Genomic DNA, 25,363 nt, shown 5'->3' with positions numbered 1-25,363 from the left:
CTTAGGGTATTCCAAAGGTCAAGAGATTAAATAAGATAGGCATAAAGTAGATGACCAAAGAGGTGAAGCATACAATCTGGTAGAAAATGGCATTATGAAGGCAGCGCAAGATGCTCTTGCTCACTTGGATAAGAGTAATGAAAGTGCAGTATGAGCAGCAGTAAGAAATAAGACTAAAAGAAATCCTAGGAAAATTATTTTGATATGTAGTCAGTAGAAGGAAGAAGGATTATGGGAGGATGATGTTAGTCAGTGATAATGGGAGAATAATAATATTATTATTATTACATAACACCTCCAGGGAGTCCAAAGACTCATCGAGGGAGGGTACCTACTCTACAACTCTCCATCTCCACCAACCTCAACTACCTTCATCACCTACACCAATGCCATCTACCGCCTACCACCACCACTAGTATTTTCACAGACAAACATCCATGCCATGGCAGAATTCGAACCCGCAGCCATTTGGCTGGAGAGCGGATACGCTAACTACTCGGCCAACCAGGCCAGCAATAAATCCTAAGGAGGATAGAGTAGAGGTGTTATATGTCAGTTCATTAAAGTATTCCATTTTTGTGATTCTAACATAATGCAGAACTTGAGAGCAGTGGGAATGGGCAAGGAACCACTGATGGTGAGTGATCAGGAGGTATATGACAAATTGAATAAACTTGATATCAACAAGACCATGGGATTTGGTGGTATATCACCACATGTCTTGAGGGAATGTTCCAGGGAGTTAATACAGCATTAACTTACTGTTTTGTTGTTGTTGTCGTCATCTTGTCCTTTGAAGAGTCTTAGATATTTCCGTGTGCTCTTTGAACTGCTTTGGCTGTGTCGATGATTTTGTTCATATAGCCCTAATACTGTTCATATAACTGCCCTAATACTGAACTGACACCCACCCACATTTTTCAGTCTTAAAAGCAATAGATGGACAGGTAAAAATGTGAGTGAGTGTCAGTTCAGTATTAGGGCAGTTATTGCAGTTTCTGTTTGTTCTTGTATCATCTGTATTGATCTTCATTCCTCTAAGATGTCCTATTCAGAACAGAAACTTTAGTTTTAAAAATTTAGTTTGTCATGGTGGAGGTCTTTCTCTCAACATTAATTTTGGGAATTTGGTGTTGTATCCCTGATTTTAGTAGAATTAGTTTAGATTTTATCGTGTCAGTTTCTTGGTTGAGTTCTCTGTCCTCTTTTGCTAATTTATCAACTGCCTCATTGTAATCAATGTCTACATGAGCAGGAATCCATTGTAAAATGCAACTTTTTCCCAAACACTTTAGTTGGGTTAAGAGTTTATGGATATCTTGGGTGAGCTTGGTATTGCCATTTTTGATTGTGTCCATAAATTGGGGGAGCCCCCATTGGGCTTTTTGCATTTTGGTCACCAAGTATGATGCTTGTATCCAGTGCTTTTTTTTTTCTGGAAAAAAAGGCGCCAGTACTCACCATGAAGATGTTATTACAGCAACTTCCACACTTTTAACATATCTACCGATATACCCTCGTCGTGTCTAGATCGCTTCTTGCTTTTGGTATCAACATTTTATTCTTGACATACAGCCACTCATTTCTCTTGCAGAAGTCATTTTTTTGTAAAAGTGTCCAACATTCGGGCCAATCATTATCAGAATCTGCTTCCTTTTGAACATGTGGATCTTCGGTCTTGGTTTCGTGAACCTTCTTCTCCAAGTGTATTTTTGGTGCTAGTTTTCTGTTTTACAGGATTACAAGTAGATTCAACAATTTCTGCTTCTTCAGCCTTTCACTTTTTACTCATTGGCATAAAGTAACTACTTATTTTACTCATTTTGAACAATGATTGCACTGATTTAACTTAGATTAATTAAAAACTCAAGTGAACACCTGCCTGTTGCAGAGTGAACATAGAACTGATATTGGAAGCAATCGGAAGTGAACACAACTTCCTGTTTCCAGTTGCATACCAACCTATGAATCAGGAAAGCAGGGTACCAACTTATGAGTAATCAAAACTGAAAATTCAATTCGTGAACACAGTACCATCTACCAGAATATTTATAATACATTTTGCTGTCAATTAATCTCAAATTTTTAAAAGCTTAAGAAAATAGTTGCCGGTACTGCGTACCGTTGCGTACTGCCAGATTAAAAGCACTGGTTGTATCAGTTGGAGCTTCACCTAGCTTTTCAGTGATGTCTGTGTCAATATTTGTATTATCATGGTGGTAGATGTTTGTAAGTGAAATAGAATGGTTTACTAGGTGGGGTCTTCAAAATTATAGCAAGCTCTCCACCAGTTCTTCCTTCTGTATCTTTGATGCTGAATTTCAGATTTTTGTTTAGTTTTGTTTCTCGTAGACAAGCAATGTCAATATTGTTTTTGTAAATTATGCATTTAAGTTCATCTATTTTTCTCTGAGTACCGTTGATATTGAGTTGCAAAATGTTAATATGAGTCCTTGTAGGATATTTTCCATCAGGAGCCCAGACGTGTCAGCTGCCCTGGATGCAGTAGCATTGGTTGGTTTGTTCCTGTGACTCTTCTTTGGATAATTGTATGCCATTGCCACATTAGTCACCTTGAGATCAGACCATAAGAAATTTGGTCCAAAGTTCAAGGGGTTTTTTTTTTGGGGGGGGGGGGTCACGAGGAGGTGTGGTCAGACTTCTTCCCCCCACTTACTGTTTTAACATGAGTATTAGATTGGCCAAAATTCCAAAGAAGTGCAAAATTATTGCACTCCATAAAGGTGGTGATAAGACTAAGGAGGATGTGAGCAAAGGAGTGAGAAGTAGATTTTTGCATGGAGAGTGGTGGGTGATTGCAATGGATTGTCTCTGAGAGTGTGGTGATTGTAGGTGTAGTGAATGTATTTAAGTCGGAGTATAATGAGCTGTGCATGTGAGAGTGGGACCTCCCAAGATGAGTCTTCAGACTCCATGGAAGTCTGATGATGATGATAATAATAATAATTATTAATATTATACAGTTCAGTATTATTATATATAAACTGTTCAGTCCTATTGCCTTACTAACAGAAACTCAACAATGTATAGTAACAAGGAGAGTGAATTATACAGTTGGAAGTTTTAAAGCATTAAACTAAATTTATTATAATGAATTATACAGTATCTCTTCTTTCCAATCCCCATTCCTATAAATAATTCTCCCATTAGGATGATCATCCTCCTTTTACTTGCCCAACTAATATGTCTAAACATTTCACAATCAATACTCTCCACATTTCCTGGCCTATAACAGCATCCTATTAGATATACTATTCTATTGATCTATACTTCACACCAAATAGCTTCAAAATCTTGACATGTACCACTCTTCATCTCTTGAAGGACACAATTCCTCTGCTACCATTAACTATACCCCCCCCCCCTTCATCTTCCTATTATTTCATAAAATTCTATATCCTACCATTTCAAGTCCTGATGGTATATCATCCTCAGTCAACCAAGTTTCACTTATACTAATTATCTTTGGGCATACTGATTCAATCAATGCTACACACTCAGCCTATTCATTTCTGATACTCTTTACATTACTATACAAGCATAACGATTTCCACTCTTTGAGGCCATCCCATTAATGCACTCACTCTTTACTCTCTCTGCTATAATACACTTCTCTCTTCATTCTGACCATCCCCATTTCCCTGATCCTGACTCTGAATTTCGTTTATATTCATATAAATATATTTTCTTTTATATTCTTCATTTCTTTTATCTTCATTTATATTCTTATTACAATAAGGTGATGGCTTCATTGGACAAAGGAGATGGATACACAGTGGTATAATTGAATTTTGCAAAGGCTTTTGATAGATTACTGCATGATAAGTTGATAGTCCATCTAGAACGGATGGGGTTGGATATTAGACTAGTGCATTGGATTGAAGATTGACTATCTTCAATATCTGTTTTAGGGCCATTGCTGTTTAATCTATATGGTAATGATATTGGGAAAGTTTTGGATGGGGATATTCAGTTGTTTGAGGATGATGCAAAATTGGGATGAACTATGATGAGTAGAGTAGATGTTCTGGATTCACAAGAACAGTTTTAAGTCAAGCTAGTTTTAAAGAGAAAAATTATTTATGAGAGTTTCTTCATCATTTAACACAAAACATCAGAATGGGATTATTTTTTTCCCACTGCACTGGATTAAATATTGAATGAAGAAAATTTTCAAATGTTTCTAGTAGGATATAAGTTTTGTTATGCTATTCTCCACACTCAGATTTGAGTGTGAAGAATAGCAGCCATAGAAATGATTCTTGGAAATTAAAGATACCAAGAAATTATATACTTTGTTTAATCCTTTATCCAAGTGTAAGCAAACAAGTTTGCATCTGAAATATTTTCAGGACTGGGACAACTCGTATAAAGAAGCTATGACTTCACATCACTTGCCTTAGTATCCCATAATGGAAAGCACATCTCCCTGTGGACATGTATAATGCTATGCATTATGGGAAGGGTCACTACCCAGACTGGTTTCAGGTGCAAACGTGTTTGCTTACACTTGGATAAAGGATTAAACCAAGTATATAATTTCTTGGTATCTTTAATTTATAGTATAACTAAATGGAAAAACTTCCAACAACTTTCTCTAATCCAGGGTACTTTAATAATAAGGTGCGACACCTTTTGGCTACTCATATATGAAAATATGACTTCTGCATTACTTATACCATAGTATCACCTTTGGGTCTGGCTCCCACTGATGGGACCTCAATAAAGGTTCAGTTGGTAGCTTCATTCAGGGGAGCAGAGTGTTTTGCTCTCTTAAAGTTTTTGTCTTGGGGAGCTTTTAAGCATCCAAATATTGGATCTGTTTGGGTGGCTTATATTAGGGCTCCCTTGGCAGATGCTTTTCCCTGGAATATGAGCAGTTCTGCTTGGTGGTAGGGGAGCCTGTCACACTGAGCAGAGCCAACACTGAGTTAAATGATCACTCAAGTCGCTCACTGTTGGGTGATCTGAGGGATCTCACAAGTTTTTGGAGAGGTAACTCCTGCACATAAACAGGGAATCCGGTCTAGGTAGTGACCCTTCCAAAAATGAATAGCATTATACATGTCTGCAAGGAAATGTGCTTTCCATTATGGGATACTAAGGAAAGTGATGTGAAGTCATTAGCTTCTTTATACGAGTTGTCCCAGTCCTGAAAATAGTTCAGGTGCAAACTTGTTTGCTTACGCTTGGATAAAGGATTAAACCAAGTATATAATTTCTTGATATCTTTTATTTATAGAAATGATTCACTTGACAGAAGAATGCCTATGCACAAAAACAAATTGCAGCTATGTAACATAATGTTTTTTTTTCTCCTTTTCTCACCAAACTAATTTACCTCACTACCTTAAACATACCTAGAACTAGTTGTAACTAGAAATCTGTTTTATCCTCTTTCCACTGTCTATTGCAAGACTCATTAAACAACCATTTTTGGGGCTTGATCTGCTCTTCTGTATGGTCCTCGAAAATGCATCAAGATATATCATTCAGCCCCATAACCTTAATAACATTTAGCCTACTCAACACTTCTTACCTCTTGTTCATTCATTTCTTGCCATAGAATTTGTCTTCCTTATGAATGTTACACGGTATTTTTGCTGGTTCATTAAATAATTCTACTACATCCTTTGAAGTAGTCACTTTGGTACTGAACAGGTTAAATTAAATATAGTTGTTCCAATTAAGTGGATATTATTTCAACATTATTTCAAAGCCGAATAGAGAAACTACAAGAGTTTCATGCCAAATATAGAAACTATAAAAGTTTCGGTAGATCCAAGCGTAAGCAAACCTTTCATGATAGGGGCAACTTGTAGTAAAGGTGAGTAATACAGTATTAATGTAACCAATAATATAGCAGTTACAGAAATGTAGTTATTAAACAGTATTAGTAAAATAAATAGTGACTTCTTGCATGTCTTATAACAGAGTATAAGCTGTCCTAATGGCACAGAGTGCATAGTGCAAACTTACCATAATATGAATGGAGAACCACGTCATCAAACTCTTTGTCGCCTTGGTAAGTCCTTTCAGTTAACCTACCCATATTTGCAATTTGTTCATGTTAAACATCAAAAATAAAATAATAAAATACTTTAAAATTTAATTTAAAATGTGTTGTTTATGTCTGATTCTGTTTTAAAAAGCTGCATTTTAGCAAAAAAAAAAAAAAGTCAGACAATTTTAATATTTTTTTTTCTTTTGTTCTTTTTCCTTTTTTTTTTTTTTTTTTTAAACAACAACAAAAAAAAAAAACCTTGCCCACATCTTCTTTCTTATAAAATTCTTCTAGGGATAATCCGATGTTGTGCACTCTTGTTCATTGAAAAATCTGAGTTAATATCCTGTTTCTGACATGAGAAACTTTCACAGGTATTTTCATTTGAAAGTGATTTAGTGATTTTCTTCCAAGCTACTTTCTGGACTTCAGTAAGTAAGGATGGAGGGAGAGAGAGAGAAAGATTATTTACTTGGTTAGAATACAGTTCCAATCAAAATCATTATTATTTATTGAGATAGATGGCACTACTTTTATCCTGTTATTCTTTTCCCATAATTATATTTTATGAACTTCATAGTTGAAGACATCCCTTTTTATAAATATGAATTGCCAAAGAAAATAATTCATTTAAAGTACAATAGTTCTTTTTGCCATATTTTTCATTGCTTGCAGATTCACAAAAAAGTACAACCACAACCAGTTAATATTGCACCTATGATTGACTATTTTCTAACCTCCTGCATTATAGTACACTGGTTGGAAAGAAGTTAATGGACACCATTATGTGAGAAACAAACAGCCATGGTGCCCACCTTAATAAGATGTGGGACCCCTTTCACTGCAATGACTGCAGCAATCCTACGATAGCAACCAATGGGAATTTTAGGCCATTCTTCCTGCAGGCATGTAATGAGGTCTTGGACTGTTGTGGACCGAATGCCCTGTAACTACACCCAATGCTCCAGTTCAATGCCACAGATGTTCAATAGGGTTGAGATCAAGGCTCTGTGGAGCCACGTCAAGTGTGGTGATGATCATGTCCACAAACCATGCAGTTACAGCAACAGCAGCAGCCTTATAACATGATGTCTTGCTGAAAGAGAGAGCTGTCAGATCCGTAGAAACACCAAAGTAGGAAGCATTGCATTGTTCAGACTGTTCAGATACCTATCAGAATTCAATGTTTGTGGCACTGCAAACAAAGGTCCAAGGAAAAACAGGACAATACCATCACACCACCATTACTACCTCCATATTTCCTAATTAGGGTTATGCACTCTAGTAAGAGATGTTCATTGGGCATCTGCCACATTCACACACATCCATCTCGGTAGAGGGTGTAGCCTGATTCATCGCTCCATAACACAGTTTTACCAAGCTTCCATGTCCCACCATACACACTCTTTGCAACACTGAAGCCAATGCTACATGTAGGTTTGCATATTGTGGTCCTACCATGGAAATCCATGTTGTGAGCCTCAATTCTGAATGTTTTTGAAAGATTCATGTTCCAGTCGATGTGCCCAGAATTCCTCATTTAACGTGTTAGTTGATGAACTTTTACATATTGTTCATACACCCTATGGTGATGTTCAATGAGTGAGGTAGTTGAGTGCTACCTGTATCCACTGCAGGTAGCACTTGCAGTTGACTCCTTGCACTTCTATCTCAGTATGGTATCGCTGATTGTAGACCTGGGACGGCCTAATTTTTCAACAATTTGCTAACAGATAGGCCTACAATATGGCATCCAGAGGCATATATTCAGGATGTGCTGTGCACAATTACAGAATAGCAACATCACTGATAGATTGAGAGAATGTAAGTTGCAGAGCCTCATGAATAGGAGGGGGGGAGGATATGATTAAGACATATAAACTAGTCAGGGTTGTTATCAGGTCGACATGGAAGAGATTTTTCATAGAATGGGAGAGGGGAGTAGAATAAGAGTAGAACACCCTCCTTATACAGTTTCCAGCAATGGAAACTGTATAAGGAGGGTGTGAATAGAGGAGTGAGGAATAGGTTCTTTGCATGGAGAGTGGCTGGTGAGTGGAATGCATTGCCCGAGTGTGCTGTAGGTGTAGACACATTGAATCAGCTAAAGGCACTCTTGGATAAGCATTGTGTGCAATAGCGTATACCTCCCACGAAGTCTCTGACTCCATGGAGGTCATATGTTAATAATAAAAATAATAATAATAATATTTTTGCATTTAATCCTGTTAAAGACTTCCCTAATTCCTGGCTTTGTGTGATTCCTAAAATTACAGACAATGTATTAATGAAGAGGACACTTTTCAATGCATAAACATTGTATTATTCGTGTGTTAAGGTTTAAGTACTTGGAAAAACTCATGATAAAAGTTTGATGAAGTGAAACAGCACTAAGAAATGATTAAAAAGCAGTATTTAGTGCCTCCAATATTTTGTCTCAGTTGCAGAGACATTGTTAAGGAATACAAAATGAAACTGGTAACACACATGCACACACATACACATAAAGGCAGCACAAAACTAACTAAAACATGTGGACAAAAGACAAAAGAGTCCTAACTATGTGGGCAGTCCTCTTATGGACAGCAGTTGGCGGCCTAGAATGTAAACTGGGATATCGAAGTATTAGTGTTATGGGAAACATAACACTAATTAAGAGCAGCAGCAGATTCTAAAAATAGTCTTTCTCTTCTATATTTACTGTGATGGAACATGATGGTCTTTTTCCATTGATTCTGTGAGCTGTACCCAAAGCACTGTTCGCAAGTCCAGATTGACCACAGTCATGACTGCAGATGTAATTTTTATGTTCTTCCATTTGGATGGTATCTGATCTTCCTGTATGTCCATAATTGGCCAAATTGCAAGAACAAGGAACTCTATATACACCTGAAACGCTAATACTTTGAGATCTCAGTTTACATTCTAGGCTGCTGATAGATGTCCATAGAGGGCACCCCCCCCCACACACACACACCTAATAAGGACTCTAGTCTTTCTTCTACGTGTTTTAGTTAGTTTTGTGCTGCCTTTGTGTGCACACACGCTACAGGTCTAATTTTGTACTCCCTGATGATGTCTTTGTAACTGAGATGAAATATTGAAAGCATTAAATACTATTTTTAATTATTTCCCAGTGCTGTTTCACTCCATTAAACTTTTATATGAAACATTGCATGACATTCACATTAATAGCTGGGGTGTATGGTCACAAATATGATGATACCTTTGAGCCCTTTAAATCAATGTACAGATGGTGCAGCAGGTAGAATTCTTAGCTTTCCAGTGATTTTAACCACCCAGAAGGCGAGGCAGATTGTGCGCTGAGACAATAGCACCCAGAAATCAGTGGCTGCGATTGGTTATTGTGTCAACCAATCCATTTAAAGTTGCTGTTTTTGTTTTCTGAGTTTCATCTGTTTTATATGCATGAAGTGTGAATTGATGTGTTTGGAACACTGATATATAGGCAAGTTTTTAATATATAATTTTCTATAAATAATTTATAACTTTTTTGCCCATATTTACAATGGGAAACAGTGTTGACGATCTACTGAATGTCATGTTTCTGCCAGAGCTTTTGCAGATTATATGATTATAGTCAAAGGAGGCAAGTCTTGTCTTCCTCTTCCAAATTACACCTTTGAGTAATTCAAATATAGCATTCTCCTTCCTTTGTTTTCTAATACATCTTACACACCTTCCTCCCACACACACAGACTTGGTTAAAATTAATTGATAAATTAAAGTATTCAAAGTTATCTTACTATTAATTGCATTGGACCAATTAAGATGAGTGCCATTGCACTATGCAGCGTTAAAACTTTCATATATCGATAAAAATGCAATCATATGTTCAAATTGACATGAATTTTGTACTGCAGCTTGCATAAGCCACATGACAGCACACCCAAACGAAATGGGCATGTGATGCCACTGATGGCATCCTATCACAATGTTGCTTTCAAACTCCATCAGTTCCCTTCTCACAGGCCACTTTACCTGGACACAGTTTTACTGACTTGGGAGCATCATATTTCTTCAATTTATACTGTCTACAAACACATGCCTCTTTACATGGCACGATGCACCTTGCCCACAGGGTGTTCATCTTCTTTCCAAGCAGTGTATATTGAAGAGAGTTACCAGACAGTTACCACCATTTTAGTGAGACATGGTTTTGTATTTTCCATACACTCTAACTTCTGTGGTAGATTTAATTTGCTGTGAGATGAGTTAGCTACACACACTTATGAGGGTTCGGGTAAGGGCCAAAGTGTATGAAGATGCATGTTACCATTCCTGTATACCATATGGTCTAATAGTAATTATAATATACTACCAGTTATGAAATACCTTCTCCATTTATTATCATTTGTTTAACTTAGCAGTTGATGATTGTTTAAATTGAAGTAAAATTAGTATTATATGATTAAATGAATTCCTCTCTGTCTCACCTCCTGTGCATTAGGTTCAGTGGCCTGCTAACTTGGCTTCTTATAAACCCAATGTTTGATAATTCATAGAAGAGTTAATCCTATCTCAATAATCTGCTGCATTAATGCATGTGTCCTTTACTCGGTTTGTCTTTCTGTTTCTCATTGTAAAAATTGCCGGCAAAGGTTGGTCGATTGGTAGAGCCTCTGCTACTAATGGCTCCGTTAAGTAAGTTTGAGCGTGGTTAGTAGTTGGAAGGGAACCAATCGTTCGATGCTGTTAGCACACTCTCCCTCGATGAGTCTTTGGACTCCCTGGAGGTGTCAAATAATAATAATAATAAAAAATAAATAAAAAAAAGAAAAAAAATGAATGTCTTGGAGGAGGAACTGTGCCATCTTCACATGAGATAGGCTAACTCATATTCAATTGATTTGACACAAAACTGTTCCTTTTGTCCCAGACAGAATTTTAACAAGATCTTTTTAGTCAAAATGTGTCATTAGAACCAAATGCACTGTGGATGTAAGGATGATAAGTAGTGCTGCAAAAAAGAAATTTAAAAATTCATGTTGCTTAACTGGAAAAAAAAAAAAAAAAAAAAGTCAATGTCAAGGTTTGCATAATCCTGTAGCACATTTGTATCATGAGTGAGCTAAAGTTTAGAAAACCCAGGAACTCTGCCCTAGAAAAATGTGATATTTTTTCAACCACTTAAGACTTCCAGTAAGATGGTTTAACACCAGCTGATGAAATTTATCTACTACCTAAGGACATTCACAAACACCCATGCTATTATGGGAGTCAAACCCTGGAGATAGAGTGTGGAAATGCTATCCACCTGGCTATTCAGAATAGCAAGTAATTGATGTTTCCATGAATTTTCTGATCATTTTTACACACACACACACACACACACACAAAATATCCTTATAATTCAACTTTCATTCATATATATATATATATATATATATATATATTATTATCATCATCCTAAGACCCCCATGGAGTCAAAGAATCATCTAGGAGGTCCCTTTGTCATGCACACAGCTCATCAAACCATGCTTTAAACACATTCACACTCTCTTTCTCTGCAGACATCACCCTCTCAGGCAATCCATTCCAATTATTCACAACTCTCCATGCAAAAAACTTGCTTCTTACTCCATTGCTCACATGTTCATTATACATCTTTCAGGAATGACCTTTTGTTCTCTCCCCCCATCTCCCACCATTTATGAAAAAAACTCTTTAGAGTTAATCCTATAATAACCCCTTGCCAACTTGTATGTCTCTATTTTATCACCCCTTCTTCCTCCTATCCACTAGATTCTGTTGATTCAAAGTTCCAGAGATCAGAATGACCTTAATCAATTGCCTCTGGATCTTTTCCAACGTCTCTTCATCCTTTGGAAAATCAGATGACAAAATCTGTGCATAGTAGTCCATATGTGACCCAATCAAGGCCTTATACAATGGAACCAGAATCTCCTTACTTCTACAAGTCAGTATCCTCCACATCATTACCACAATTCATTATATTGTCCTCACAATTTTAGCAATATGTCCTCTAAATTTTTAGATCCTTATCCACCATCATCCCAAGTTCTCATATTTCCTAAGCCTCCAACAATATATCCTTACCAAGTATAAATTCAACATCCCATCTTTGTTCCCAAATTTTAAAACCTTACATTTTGCAACATTGAACTGGCATCCCCACTTCCATACCCTATAACTCAATCTATTCAAGTCTACTTGTAAGGCCAGAACATTCAACTCCTCATTGTTCATCCCAATTTTGCATCATCTGCAAACAGCCGTATTATTCCCATTCAAATCTTCCCCCACTAGTGACTTTCGTCTTCCAGGATATTGCTTCTCCATACACAACTTGCTGATTCCTAGTCTAATAATCCAACTCCATCCACTCTAGTTTGACTATCAACTTATCATGCAGTAATCTATCAAAAGCCTTTGCAAAATCTATGTATACTATTGTGTATCTATCTCTTTTGTCCAATGAAGTTGTCATCCTATTGTAATAAGAAGTAAATTACTAAAACATGACCTTCCTTCAGCAAATCCATTCTCTCCATCAAAGATTGCCATTGTTGTCAACCCAATTCCGGATCCTGGTTCTTGCCAGTATCTCCATTCGATGAATGACAATTGAATTATATTGATATTTATGATTTTCTGAAATCTACATGCAGTTTTTGATATTAAATAATTAAAAATAGAGGCTTTTATGACAATGGAGCATCCCAATATTCCAATCTATAGGCACTAAAAGTAATAGTACTAATTTGACATACCTGGATATTTTGGAGGTAAGGATGACATAATGTTTAATACAGTGATTGATAATTGAGCCAAAAATAATATGAGATATAAAATCATGTTGAAGGTGTAGAACCACTATCAAACAGCAGAAATTAAAAAAAAAATGTCAATGTCTAGGGTTGCATAATCTTGTAGCACATTTGCATCATGAATGAACTATGATTAAATATGATTAAAATCAATAATGACACTATTAACTATGGATTTTAAACATTAAGAATTTAAAAAAATTAGAGAACTAAAAACTTGTAAGAGACATGAAAAGCATGTGACATCAATGTTGTTATACTAGCCATTTTGTTGGATTTGTCATCGGATTTAAGAGAGAGAGAAAACAATTCATGAGATTTCTGTTGGTTTGGGAAATAATGAGGTGTTAAACTGAAAATGATATAGTTACAGGAACAGAATGTAAAGGGTATTGTATTTTCAGGGTGGAGAGAAGGAACAGGACAAGAGATAGAGTTTTGCTGATGATAGCTGAAGATTTACAACCAACAAAATTATAAGTTCAAGAGGATTTTAGGTCTGAGGGAGGTGGTTCATCTGAGGATGTCTGGTGTGAAATAGAGGCAAATAGGACAAAATACATTGTTGAGTGCTGCTATGGACCAGGGTGTCCACAGGAAGATGTAGACCATGAATTGGCAGATTAGTACAATGAGTGTAGGCCAAACAATTATTATGGGAGACTTTCACTATGGAGATATCGATTGGAGGGAAGTTGATTTATACAGATGCTAAGGGATAATTACATGAAACAAGGTGTTTGAGAGTGTTGGATCTTATAATAACATCATAAGATGTATATCCATAATCAAGGTAGACACCCTGCCTCCAACTGGAGAGTGACTATGCAGTCTTGTTCTGGGAAGTTACCAAACATGTGGAGTTCTCTGTCAAGAAGGGATTTATGTTCAAATATAAGGCTGGTTATTATGAGAGACTCAGGAATCATCTTGGAACAATACCATGGCTTGAGAAGGTACAAAGAAAGAATGTCAGTGATGCATGCCAAGTGTTCAGATTGCTTGAGAGTAGCAGTATCAGACTGAATACCCAAGGGCAAGAGGATAAACCATGTTGGAATTAAGTGGATGAATAGGAATATAAAGCAAGAGCTGCAGAAAAAGAAAACATTGTGGAAGTAATATAAAGAAAAAAAATTATCAGTACTCATGAGCAGTACAAAGTACAAGCAAGAAGGGTGACTACTATGGTAAGAAAGGTCAAATCAGACTATGACAGAGAATTAGCCAAACAGACCAAAGTAAAACTGAAAGAGTTTTTTTTTTTTTTGTTATGTAGCAAATAAGAGGAAAAATGACTATGGCAGGATGACTTTAAACAATGCTCATGATAGGAAGGTGACTGAACCAACAGAAATAGTTGAGTTGCTGAGTGATCACTTGGCAAAGGTGTATCATCCATGTGGTGATTTCATAGTTGCTTACGTTACAGAGACACATATCGACATCGAGGTAGATGAATAGGAGGTGTTCAATATATTAAAAAATATGAATGTGAACACAGCAGTGGGATTGGATGGCATGTGAGCCCATGTACTACATGAATGTGCAAGAGAATTGGCATTGCCTCCAATGAAGTTGTTTAAGTCTCAGCTCAGGCAGGTTTCCAAGGGAGTGGAAAGAGGGTAAGATAGTACCGCTGCATAAAAGTAGCGCTACAGACCAATTAATATATTGAAAGTGGTAGTTAAAGTAGAAAAGTTGGCGAAAGGGAAAATACAACAGTGAGTGGATAGGGATGCGATACTCTATAGTGGGCAGCATGGCTTTGTGAAGGGTAGGTCCTGTCTTGCTAACTTATTCACATTTTATAATAAAGTGACAACAAAATTCAATAAAGGTAATGGCTGCACCGTAGTACTGCTCGACTTTGTCAAGGCATCTGACAGAATACCACATGGAAAACTGCTACAAAAGCTCGAGCAAATGGAAATGGATATGAGGCTAGTAGCATGGATAGAGGGGTGGCTGATGGACAGACACCAGAGAGTAGTATATGTTGGAGTGGAATCTAGGAAAATCATGGTGACTAGTGGGATACTTCAAGGTTCAGTACTAGGGCCACTACTTTTTAATATGTATATCAGTGAGATAGGAAAAGATTTAAGAGGTGATATTCAGTTATTTGCTGATGATGCAAAACTGGGAGAGTAATAGTTGATAAACACGATGTAGATGTTTAAAATAAATTTGCATTGTGTGCAAAGGAATAATGATTGTCAATTTAATGTTGCAAAATGTAAGTTTATGCACTTCAAGTTGAAAAGGTTGCATATGGTGTATCATATTGATGGTATTGAATTTTAGGAAATTGATGAGGCTAGGGACTTGGGGATAATGGCAGACAAAGAGTTGAAGTTCAGAGACATATTACAAAAGTTGGTAAAAGAACTGAGAGGATTACTTGGATGTTGAAAAACACATTAACAAATAAAGATAAGGAAGTTGTTATTCCTCTTTATAAGTCTCTGATTCGGCTGCATCTTGACTACTGTGCACAAATTTGAACACCTGGATTTCTTGGGGACCAGGAGGTGGTAGAGAGGATTCACAGATGAGTGACCAAGATGACAAGTCTGTGGAATACTCCCTACAAGGATAGATTGAAGATTTGTTAGTTACAAAGTTTAGTTGATAGTGGAAAAGAGAGGATAAAGAGTGGATAGAAACTTTTAAGATACTAAGGGGATTTTATAAAATTGATACAAGTGAAATTTTTCAATATACGACTGGTAGTCACAGAACTGGGGGGGGGGGGGGGGCATCTGTGGAAGTTGTGTAAGAGTGCAGGTAGTAGGGATGTGCAGACCAGATTTTTTGCATGGAGAATGGTGAGTGATTAGAATGGATTGCCAAAATTGATTGTGAGTAGAAATCAGGAAATGGAACTAAGATGCAGCAGAATGGGAGATAGTGAGAATACAGGAGTGACAGAGAGTGAAATTATCGGAATCCAAGATTTGAAGAAACAATTATTCAAAATGAAAAATTAAATAAGGAATATACAGAAGGATATTAGACGTTTAGTGGAAACAAATGAAAGTGTGCAAAAAATAGAATGAAAGAAAAAAAGATAAAAGAAGTGATGAGTGACTCAAGAATAACAGTGTATGGATATTTCATTGTTAGAGTATTGATTAATGAGAGAGTTCATAAGGTCTGCTATCCAGGAGGAAGAATGAGCAGAATAATTCATGCTTTGGACATAAGGAGGAAAAACAAGCAAGAGAATTAAAGGTAGTTGTGGGGACAAATGATGTAAGTGATCATAAAGAGAATGTAAGGATCAATATCAAGATGTTATTGAGTAGAGTGAAATTTTGAGTAAAGTGAATATTGAGTACAGTACAGTGAGAAAGACTCTCAGGGTGTTGCCGAGGTATTCCAATCATGAGTTGAGACACTGAGCCCAAATTGTGAATTGTATGCTAGCAAAGCTGTGTGAGGAGAATTGAGTGCAGTTTGTGGATATATGATGGAAGGATGGAATTATGCAGACATGATGGATTGGCATTTGAATGGCTTGGGATTGAGTGAATTAATAATAATAATAATAATAATCTATTATGAATATTCCTGGAAGTTACAAAAGGAAATAGTGAGAAAAAAAGGTGAGAAGTTTTTTTTTTTTTTTTTGCATGGAGAGTGATAGGAGCATGGAATGCATTGCCTCAGAAGATGGTGAAAGTGCAAATGGTGGATGAGTTTAAAGAATGATACGATAGACTTTCTATTGATCAGTGACCTCTCACAATGAGTCTTGTGACTCCATGGAGGTCAAAAAAATTATAATAACAATGATAATAACTTTAGCACATGTCTTGATTCTGTTTTTCTCAGTATTGTTCATCTTTCTTTTCTTTTGCAGCCATATATTTATGTGAAATAATGTGAGATCTATTACGTAAAGAAATAAATATTACGTTATTTCTTTCTTTCTTTTTTTTTTTTTAGATAAACAAATGTCTACAACAACTCAAGAACCTTTAAGAGGTAAGTTAAATATTCAGCCTCATAATCATAATGATATTTCTTTTAATGATTAAAAAAAAAACTTTTTTTCGGAAATTTGAGCTTTCCAAAATGATGAAATATACATCAGAAACCTTAGTGGGTTCTGGGTAAGTAATTATTATGGATCAAAGCAAAAAAAGAGAATTCTTTGAGATAAGATCCTGTGTGCCATTATGTTCCCTAGAGGAATAGATAGGAAAATTTTTACAATGGAACTGTCATGGGATCCGCCAGAATATTGACGATATCAAGATGTTGTTACAGAAACACAAACCTTTCTGTTTCTGTCTACAGGAAACTTACTTAAGACTCAATGAGGACCGTACCTTTAGGAATTTCACTGTTGTACATAAGATAGAACTGGAGATGGTCCTGCTCATGGAGGAGTAGCTATCCTAGTGGGCAGTCATATTCCTTTCCATCAGGTCCAAATTAATACTTCTCTGGAAGCAGTAGCGATTCGCTTCTCTGTGGGATTTCTTATTACAGTATGTTCAATTTATTTACCACCAAATGCTGATTTAAATGAAATTGATCTTGATAACCTTATCTCACAGCTGCCTGCATCCATACTTTTGATGGGTGACTTTAACAGTCACAATACTATAAGGAGTAGTGCCAACACTAATAGACGAGGTTGAATCATTGAAAAAATTCTTGATAATAATAATAACCTTTCCCTTCTAAATAATAAACTCAATACTTTCTTCCATATGCCTACCTGCTCATATTCTGCAATTGATCTTACAATCTGTTCCCCTTCCATTCTTCTCCTGCTCATGTGGGACATTGAAGAGAACATATACGGAAGTGATCACTTTCCTGTTCTTTGTACAATGTCTTCACAGGAACCATGTTCACCCACACAGATACCTATATGGAAAATGGACCAGGCCAACTGGAACACTTTCTCTCATCTTGCAAAATTTAATGCTGATGCCATCAGTCAAACACCTATCGATGAAGTTGTAAAATATATACCAGAATGCATTGTCCAGCAGCAGCAACCTCCATCCCAAAAACATTATCTCGATTTCCAGTCTATCCAAAGCCTTGGTGGAACCCAGAATGTCAGGCAGCCAAAAAAGATCAACACAGAGCATGGAGCATATTTCGTAGATACCCCACCACATCAAATTTTATAACTTTCAAGTGTGCTCGGGCCAAAGCATGTTATGTAAGATGTCAGAGTCAAAAACAATCATAGATCCGTTTTGCTACATCATTTAATCAAATGACCAGTCCAAAAATTGTATGGGATAAAATCCAGAAAATGAAAGGCAGATATAATACACATTATTTGCCCACCTTAGACTATAATGGAAGTGTTCTTGCTGATCCCAAAGCTATTGCAAATACTTTGGGAGAAACTTTTGCTAAAATCCCAGCAACAGCTTCATATTCTCCAGAATGTTTAATACTGAAAAAGCAGCAAGAGAAACAAAGGCTTAATTTTTCTACCAACATTCTTCAGCCATATAATCAGCCATTTGTCAAGGAGGAACAAAAAAAGAGCTCTCCTACAATCTCACCCTAGTGCAGTAGGACCTGATGACATCCATTATGAAATGATAAAACATCTACTATCATCTTCTATGAATCTTCTTCTCTTACTATACAATAGAATACTTGCAGAGGAAGAGTTTCCAAATTCTTGGCATAAGTCAATTGTCATTGCTATCCCAAAACCAGGAAAAGATCCAACACAAGCAAATAATTATCGACCCTTTGCTTTGACCAGCTGTCTTTGTAAGATACTAGAGAAAATGGTTAATGCTTTCTAAATACCAGAGTTCTCTGGTATTTAGAAAGCAACAGTCTTCTCTCCAATACACAATGTGGTTTCCGTAGACATCGATCAACTTTAGACCATTTAGTTCGGTTAGAAACGTGTATAAGAGATGCATTTCTGAAGTGAGAACATCTTGTCTCAGTTTTTTTTGACATGGAAAAAGCTTATGACACAGCCTGAAGATATGGCATATTAAAAGACCTCTATAATCTAGGTCTCAAAAGACACCTCCCTGTATTTATTAAAAACTTTCTGTCCAGGTGAACTTTCCAAGTCAGAATGGGAAGTATGCTATCTTGACCATATCATCAGGGCTCTGTCTTAAGTGTAACCCTTTTTGCTATTAAAATTAACTCAATCATTGAACAGCTTCCTCCCACTGTAGACAATGCTCTATATGTTGATGACTTCACAATTTACTGTCACTCACATAACGTGAGGGTAATTGAATGACAACTTCAGCAAGCAATTGATCATGTGTCTCTCTCTGTGGGCTCTTAATAATGGGTTTAGGTTTTCAACAGAAAAAAGTGTCTGTGTACACTTCTGTTGAAAACACACTCATCACCCAGATCCTGAACTAAGAATGGGACATAGTGTTATTCTAGTAGCTACAGAAACAAAGTTCTTGGGACTCATCTTTGACAGTAAACTCGCATTTCTAGCACACATTCGTCAACTAAGAGAAAAGTGCGAAAGAACTTTGAATGTCCTTCGCACTCTATCGTCTACTGAGTGGGGTACTGATCGAGCTTCATTGCTCCATCTTTATCATTCACTTATACGTTCAAAGCTGGATTTGAACGTATAATGTATAATTTGAACGTATAATTACTCTGTCTTGCCAAACCCAAGTCTATGGTTTGGCAAGACAGAGTAATTACGATGATTGGATTCCATCCATCATCAGGGTATACAGATAGCCACTGGTGCCTTTCGCACCTGACCCACTCAAAGTCTTTATATTGAAGCAAATGAACCAGCTCTATCATCACTTCAACGGAAACAGTTGTCTCTTAATTATGCCCTAAAAAATAAAATCTCTCCCAGATCACCCTACATGGAATAGTATCTTCTCTCTGCATTGGTAAGCTCGATATCACCAGTGGCAACCAGTGAAAATTTTAAGTGGGGATGCTGCATATAAAAAAAAAAAAAATTCTAATCAGTAACAAATTTATTAATAAATAAATTTACATATTAAAAATTGTTTTATTAAAAATATTTCATCCTCACCACGAACAAACACCAATAATAAAAGTTTTGTATCAATAGCAATGACAAGTGCAAACGAATATCGGCGTTAGATCACAGTGCATTTGTTTCGTGTAACGATAATTGAAAAAATATAATTCTTTTCATATTTTCAAGAGTGACTCTCATCATAATTCAGCCTTGTATCTATAATAAATAATTATATTTTATTTTAACAAAATAAAATAATATTGACAAAAAATAGTTCACCACGTACATGCACCAATAATAAACGTTTCATATCTCACAGAAATAACGTGCGTAAGGATACTAAAAATACACTGCCGTTTGGACAGTGTCTGAATGACATAACGTGTAATGACTAGCGCAAATGAATATAGGCGTTAGATCGCAGTGCATTTGTTTCATAGTCTTAAGTGTTAATCGAACAATTCCAATTATTAACTATTCAATCAATGTCTAAACATAAGCTGTAGACTTTAACATGTTGTATTGCATTTATATAATGTTGTAAGCATTGTTATTATTTATAAACACAAACAAAATTAAAATTTTAATTTTTTCTTTGCGGGTGCTGCAGTGCTTATGTACGGGCCACCAATGGATATCACACATCAAACTGCTATACATCCTTTTGGTATGCGTATTAAAGAAACTGTGCAAGCTGTTAGTATAAATGTTGACAACATTAGCTACACTAAACATAACAGCATTCCTCCATGACAGATTTGCACATCATCCTGCAACCTCTCACTTTGTCAGCTACAGAAATCTTATACCCCATCATCCATTTACCTGCAATTGTTTAATGCACACAGAGCAGCGCACGCTGATTTGTTACCCATCTATACTGATGGTTCAAGAACTAACACCTCTGTTGGCTGTGCTGCTGTGTTTCCTGACATTATTATCTCAAATCAGATCCCACCAGACTGCAGTAATTATACAGCAGAGTTACATGCCATTCAGCTTGCACTTGTGCATATAAAAGAAAACTACTACCAAAAATGTATAATTTATACAGACTCATTGATCTCTTTACAGGCTATCTCCTCTCTTATGTATAATCCACATCCAGTACTTTATGAGGTGCTACACCTGCTTCACAAAATGAAAATCCTTAATTTCGATGTTCAGTTCTGCTGGATTCCCATCCACATTGGAATCAAAAGAAATGAGGCTGCAGATGCAGCTGCAGCTGCTAAATCAGCTCATACCTTCTCCACATACTGTTTGACAGTTCCATATACAGACTACAGACAGCTTATAAGATCAAAGCTAATTGCTCAGTGGGAGTTAGCATGGCAAGAAGCATCAACAAACAAATTATATAACATTAAACCTGAAATTAAACACTGGCATTCTAGTCAACGTACAAAGAGAAGGAAGGAGGTTGTCCTTGCTAGGCTCCACATAGGTCACAGTCACCTTACGCATTCTCATTTACTGAGAGCTGATGACTCTCCCATATGTGAAAAATGCAACACACATTTCAGTATTCATCATATTCTGGTAGATTGTCAAAAATTTACACGAGAGAGGAATGAAAATTTCACCTATCTAATCAAGCCATATACACTCAGGGAAATGCTAGCAGACTCAGGCAAATTGCATGATGTGTTTAATTTTTTAGAAAGAATTAATTTGTACAAACACATTTGACCATAAATTGTTTATATGTAAATACTTTTTGGCTTAACTTAACTTTTATACATATACAGGGTGTTCGGGATAAATTTGACAGTTTCGTAAGGAAAAAGAAAATCTTCTTTGTATCTATTAAATTTAATGAATTGACAAAAAAACATTGCAGGCAGAGTTAATTACAATACTATCAACAAGATTTACTCAAAATAACCACCATTAGCATCGATCACAGCTTCAATTCTGCTTCGGAACCTCGAACAAGCTGATGCTACAGTCTCCCTGGGGAGGGCCGCAAAAACTGTTTTAATTTTATCCATTAACTGGGCTTTTGTATTACTGGAAGTGCGATTGGTGTCTTTTTCAACTGCGCCCCATACAAAATAATCCATGGGGTTAAGGTCTGGGGAGTTTGGAGGCCAAACATTTGGACTGGTGAAGTCGTAGAAATTTTCAGACAACCATTTTTGACTTTTCCCAGAGGTGTGGCAAGGGGCCGAATCCTGCTGCCATACATACGGCCTACCATTGGCTACCCTTGTTATCCTGGGCTTGACTACAGTTAGCAACTCCACGAACAAAGCCCGAATTCCAATGCCAGGGTTCTTCAACACCTGTTCCTGCAGATTTGCAAGGAATTCTGCTGTACGAACGCAATCAGATCGTCTGCTAGGGATCTTTCTTCTTGCTACATCCTCGTAGTCACCATTGCAAGTCTCTAGTTCATGCCTGATTGTTTTTACTGTATTCAGGGAGCATTGGGCAGCAGTCGTAATATCCTTATTTTGATGGCGGGCACGAATCATCATGATACAAGTTATTCTCTTCCATGATTCAGGTGGGTTCCAGCTATCCATCCTTTCTGACATCTTGTATATGAATGAAGAAGGGTCCAAACTTTTAAATGAAGAGAAGTGTGTGTTAATACATGTAACTTACGGAAAAATATAATTAATTATAAATATGTCAAATTTATCCCGAACACCCTGTATATTATTCATTAGGTTAAAATCTGACCAATTATGTATTACCATAGGCCTTGATCTTGTATATTTGTATCACCCTGCTGTAATTTTGTTAATATGTAAATACCATAATGCTAAACTTAAATTTTATGCATCAATGCTGTATAATAATTCCTTTCTGACTCTTTAAGTAATAGTATAATAATGTTTGTTGTAATCTTACTAGATGTTGTCACCTTTCCTTGACTTGTTTTGTATATACATATGTTAACCTAAGATATCTATTTATCTACTGCTGAAATCTCTGCAGTAATTTTGTTTATATGTAGATACTGCATCACTTAACATACAATTTGTGTATGCATCTTATTTACTACTTTATTTTTCGAATAATCATGTAGTGCTGTAGGACATCTTACCTATTTGTGTACTTTCTAGTAATTCTGTTTATATGTATTGCTAAATTCTGTTTATACATCATCATCATCATCATCAAATTCCTGCTATGTACCCTCAAGGGGTGTACAGGATATGACAGTACTACATGAAAAAATTACATCATTACTAACTTCCTATCTACAATTTTCCTCCAAATCAGTCTGTTACTTGTCAAGACTCCAACATTATCAGATCTTATATTTCTATCGTCTAAGGCACTTTGTACCGTATCAATCCACCTATATCTTGGTCTTCCTCTGGGTCATTTTCCTGCCAACCTGGCAGAGAACACTTGTTTTGCTAATCTTTCCTCTCCCATTCTATTTAAGTGACCATACCACCTGAGATTAGCTCTGCTAATACATTCCTGGATGCTGACAATGTCAAGTTCTTTCCTAATATCCTCATTTTTAATATGATATTGCCATTGATGCCATCTGTTCACGCCTCTAATCTTTCTCAGGACTCTCATATCTGCGGTCTCTAGTCTTTGGTCAAGTGTTTTACTTCTGACCCAGCTCTCAGATCCATAAGTTAAAACTGGTTTGAACACTGTCTTGTATACAGCTAATTTAGTGTTCCGACTAATTTCTCTCTTATTCCATATGAATTTATTCAATTGACTTCCCACCATACCAGCTTTGCTGATTCTGTTGTCTATTTCTATATTTAATTTACCATCTTCAGTAAAAATTGTGCCTAAGTAGCTGAAATGTTTTACTTGTTCCACAGGTTCTCTATTCACAACACAGTTGGCATTTTCAATGATTCTGCCTATTTTCATTGTGTTTGTCTTTTTATTGCTGACCTTCATACCATATCTATTACAACAGCTATTCAATTTAGTCAGAGAATCTTGCAGACTTTTAGCGGATTTATTTAGAAGTATAACATCATCCGCATAATTGGGATTGAATGGTATACCAGCTCGTGTCGTACGTGAAGCGGCAAAAGAATTGTCAGTGCCCTTGACCATTATGTTTAATTTGAGCCTCAGGACTGGGTCAGTCCCAAGGGGGTGGAAAGAGGGGAAAATAGTTCCACTGCACAAAGGTGGTTCCAAGGCTGCTGTTGAAAATTACCGGCCAATCAGCATAACAGGAATCATTATCAAGGTCTTAGAGAAAATAGTCAAGAGGAAAATACAAGATTGGATAGAAGAAAATGGGATACTGTATCGGGGACAGCATGGTTTTGTGAAGGGTAGGTCATGCCTCAGTAACTTGCTCACGTATTATAACACAGTGACGGCTGAACTGGATAAGGGTAATGGGTTTACAGTGATTCTGCTGGACCTTGCTAAGGCCTTTGACAGGATACCACATGGAATTCTAATCAGTAAATTGCAGCATATGGGAATGGACATAGGGTTGGTGAGATGGATAGGAGGGTGGTTGACGGACAGATATCAGAGAGTGGTTTACTCAGGAGTAGAGTCCACAAGACGGCCTGTGACTAGTGGTGTACCACAAGGATCTGTTCTTGGACCACTGCTGTTTAATTTGTTTATAAATGATATAGGAAAGGATCTGAGAGGAACAGTTCATTTGTTTGCGGATGATGCAAAGTTGGGTAGGGCAATAGTGAATGCAGATGACGTCAAAATTTTGCAGGGTGATTTGGATAGATTGGAGGTCTGGGCTAGGGAGAATGGATGTCAATTTAATGTGGCAAAATGTAAGGTTATGCATTTTGGGGTGAAAAGATGGGAGGCAGTTTACTGCATTGGTGGAACCGTGCTCCAGGAAATTGATGAGGCACGAGATTTAGGAGTGTTGGTGGATAAGGAATTGAAATTTAGGGGACACATTGCAAAAGTGGCCAAATCAGCTCATCAAATCACTTGGTTGCTGAAGAATACGTTGACAAGCAGAGACAAGCAGGTTATTGTTCCTCTGTATCGAGCCTTGATAAGACCTCATCTCGACTACTGTGCTCAGATTTGGTCACCTAGGTTTCTTCTTGATGGGGAGGAGGTGGAGAGGATCCAGAGGCGAGTGACCAAGATGATAGCAGGTCTGTGGAATGAACCGTATGAGAACAGGTTGAGGATTTGTGGGTTGCAAAAATTGGTTGATAGGCGGAGGAGGGGAGATATGATTGAGACATTCAAATTACTGAAGGGTTTCTATAAAATTAATTCAGAAGATATTTTTGAGAACAGGGCTGGTTGTGGGAGGACTAGGGGACATCCATGGAAACTGGGCAAAAGTGTGGTTAGTAAAGGTGTTAGAGCTGGGTTCTTTACTTTTAGAGTAGTGAATGAGTGGAATGCGCTCCCTGAGTCTGTGGTGGATGCTGTGACAGTGAATGAGTTTAAGGCGAGGTATGATAGATACTGTATGAATGTCAAATAGTTGTGATGAAAATGATTTGGGGCCTCCCTCGATGAGTCTAATGACTCCCTGGAGTTGCCCGTAATAATAATAATAATAATAATAAAGCAAAGAGCTGACAT

General features: G+C 36.8%; 1 protein-coding gene across 3 annotated transcripts in view; it reads left to right on the top strand.

Annotated features, from left to right (window-relative positions):
• Positions 1 to 25,363, top strand: part of LOC150102627 (papilin-like) — an 843,028-nt gene that overhangs the window by 756,270 nt on the left and 61,395 nt on the right. For all 3 annotated transcript variants that reach the window (XM_090399411.1, XM_090399410.1, XM_090399409.1), the window contains 2 exons: positions 5,956 to 6,046; positions 16,792 to 16,830. In XM_090399411.1, coding sequence (XP_090255537.1) covers positions 5,956 to 6,046; positions 16,792 to 16,830 — 130 coding nt within the window. The remainder of the gene's footprint in view (positions 1 to 5,955; positions 6,047 to 16,791; positions 16,831 to 25,363) is intronic.

The sequence above is a fragment of the Typopeltis vanoorti genome, chromosome 10, assembly GCF_054136105.1.
Source record: "Typopeltis vanoorti isolate ZY-2024b chromosome 10, IOZ_Tvanoo_1.0, whole genome shotgun sequence".
In the NCBI taxonomy this organism is placed as follows: Eukaryota; Metazoa; Arthropoda; class Arachnida; order Uropygi; family Thelyphonidae; genus Typopeltis; species Typopeltis vanoorti.
This window is presented reverse-complemented; position numbering and strand designations above follow the sequence as displayed.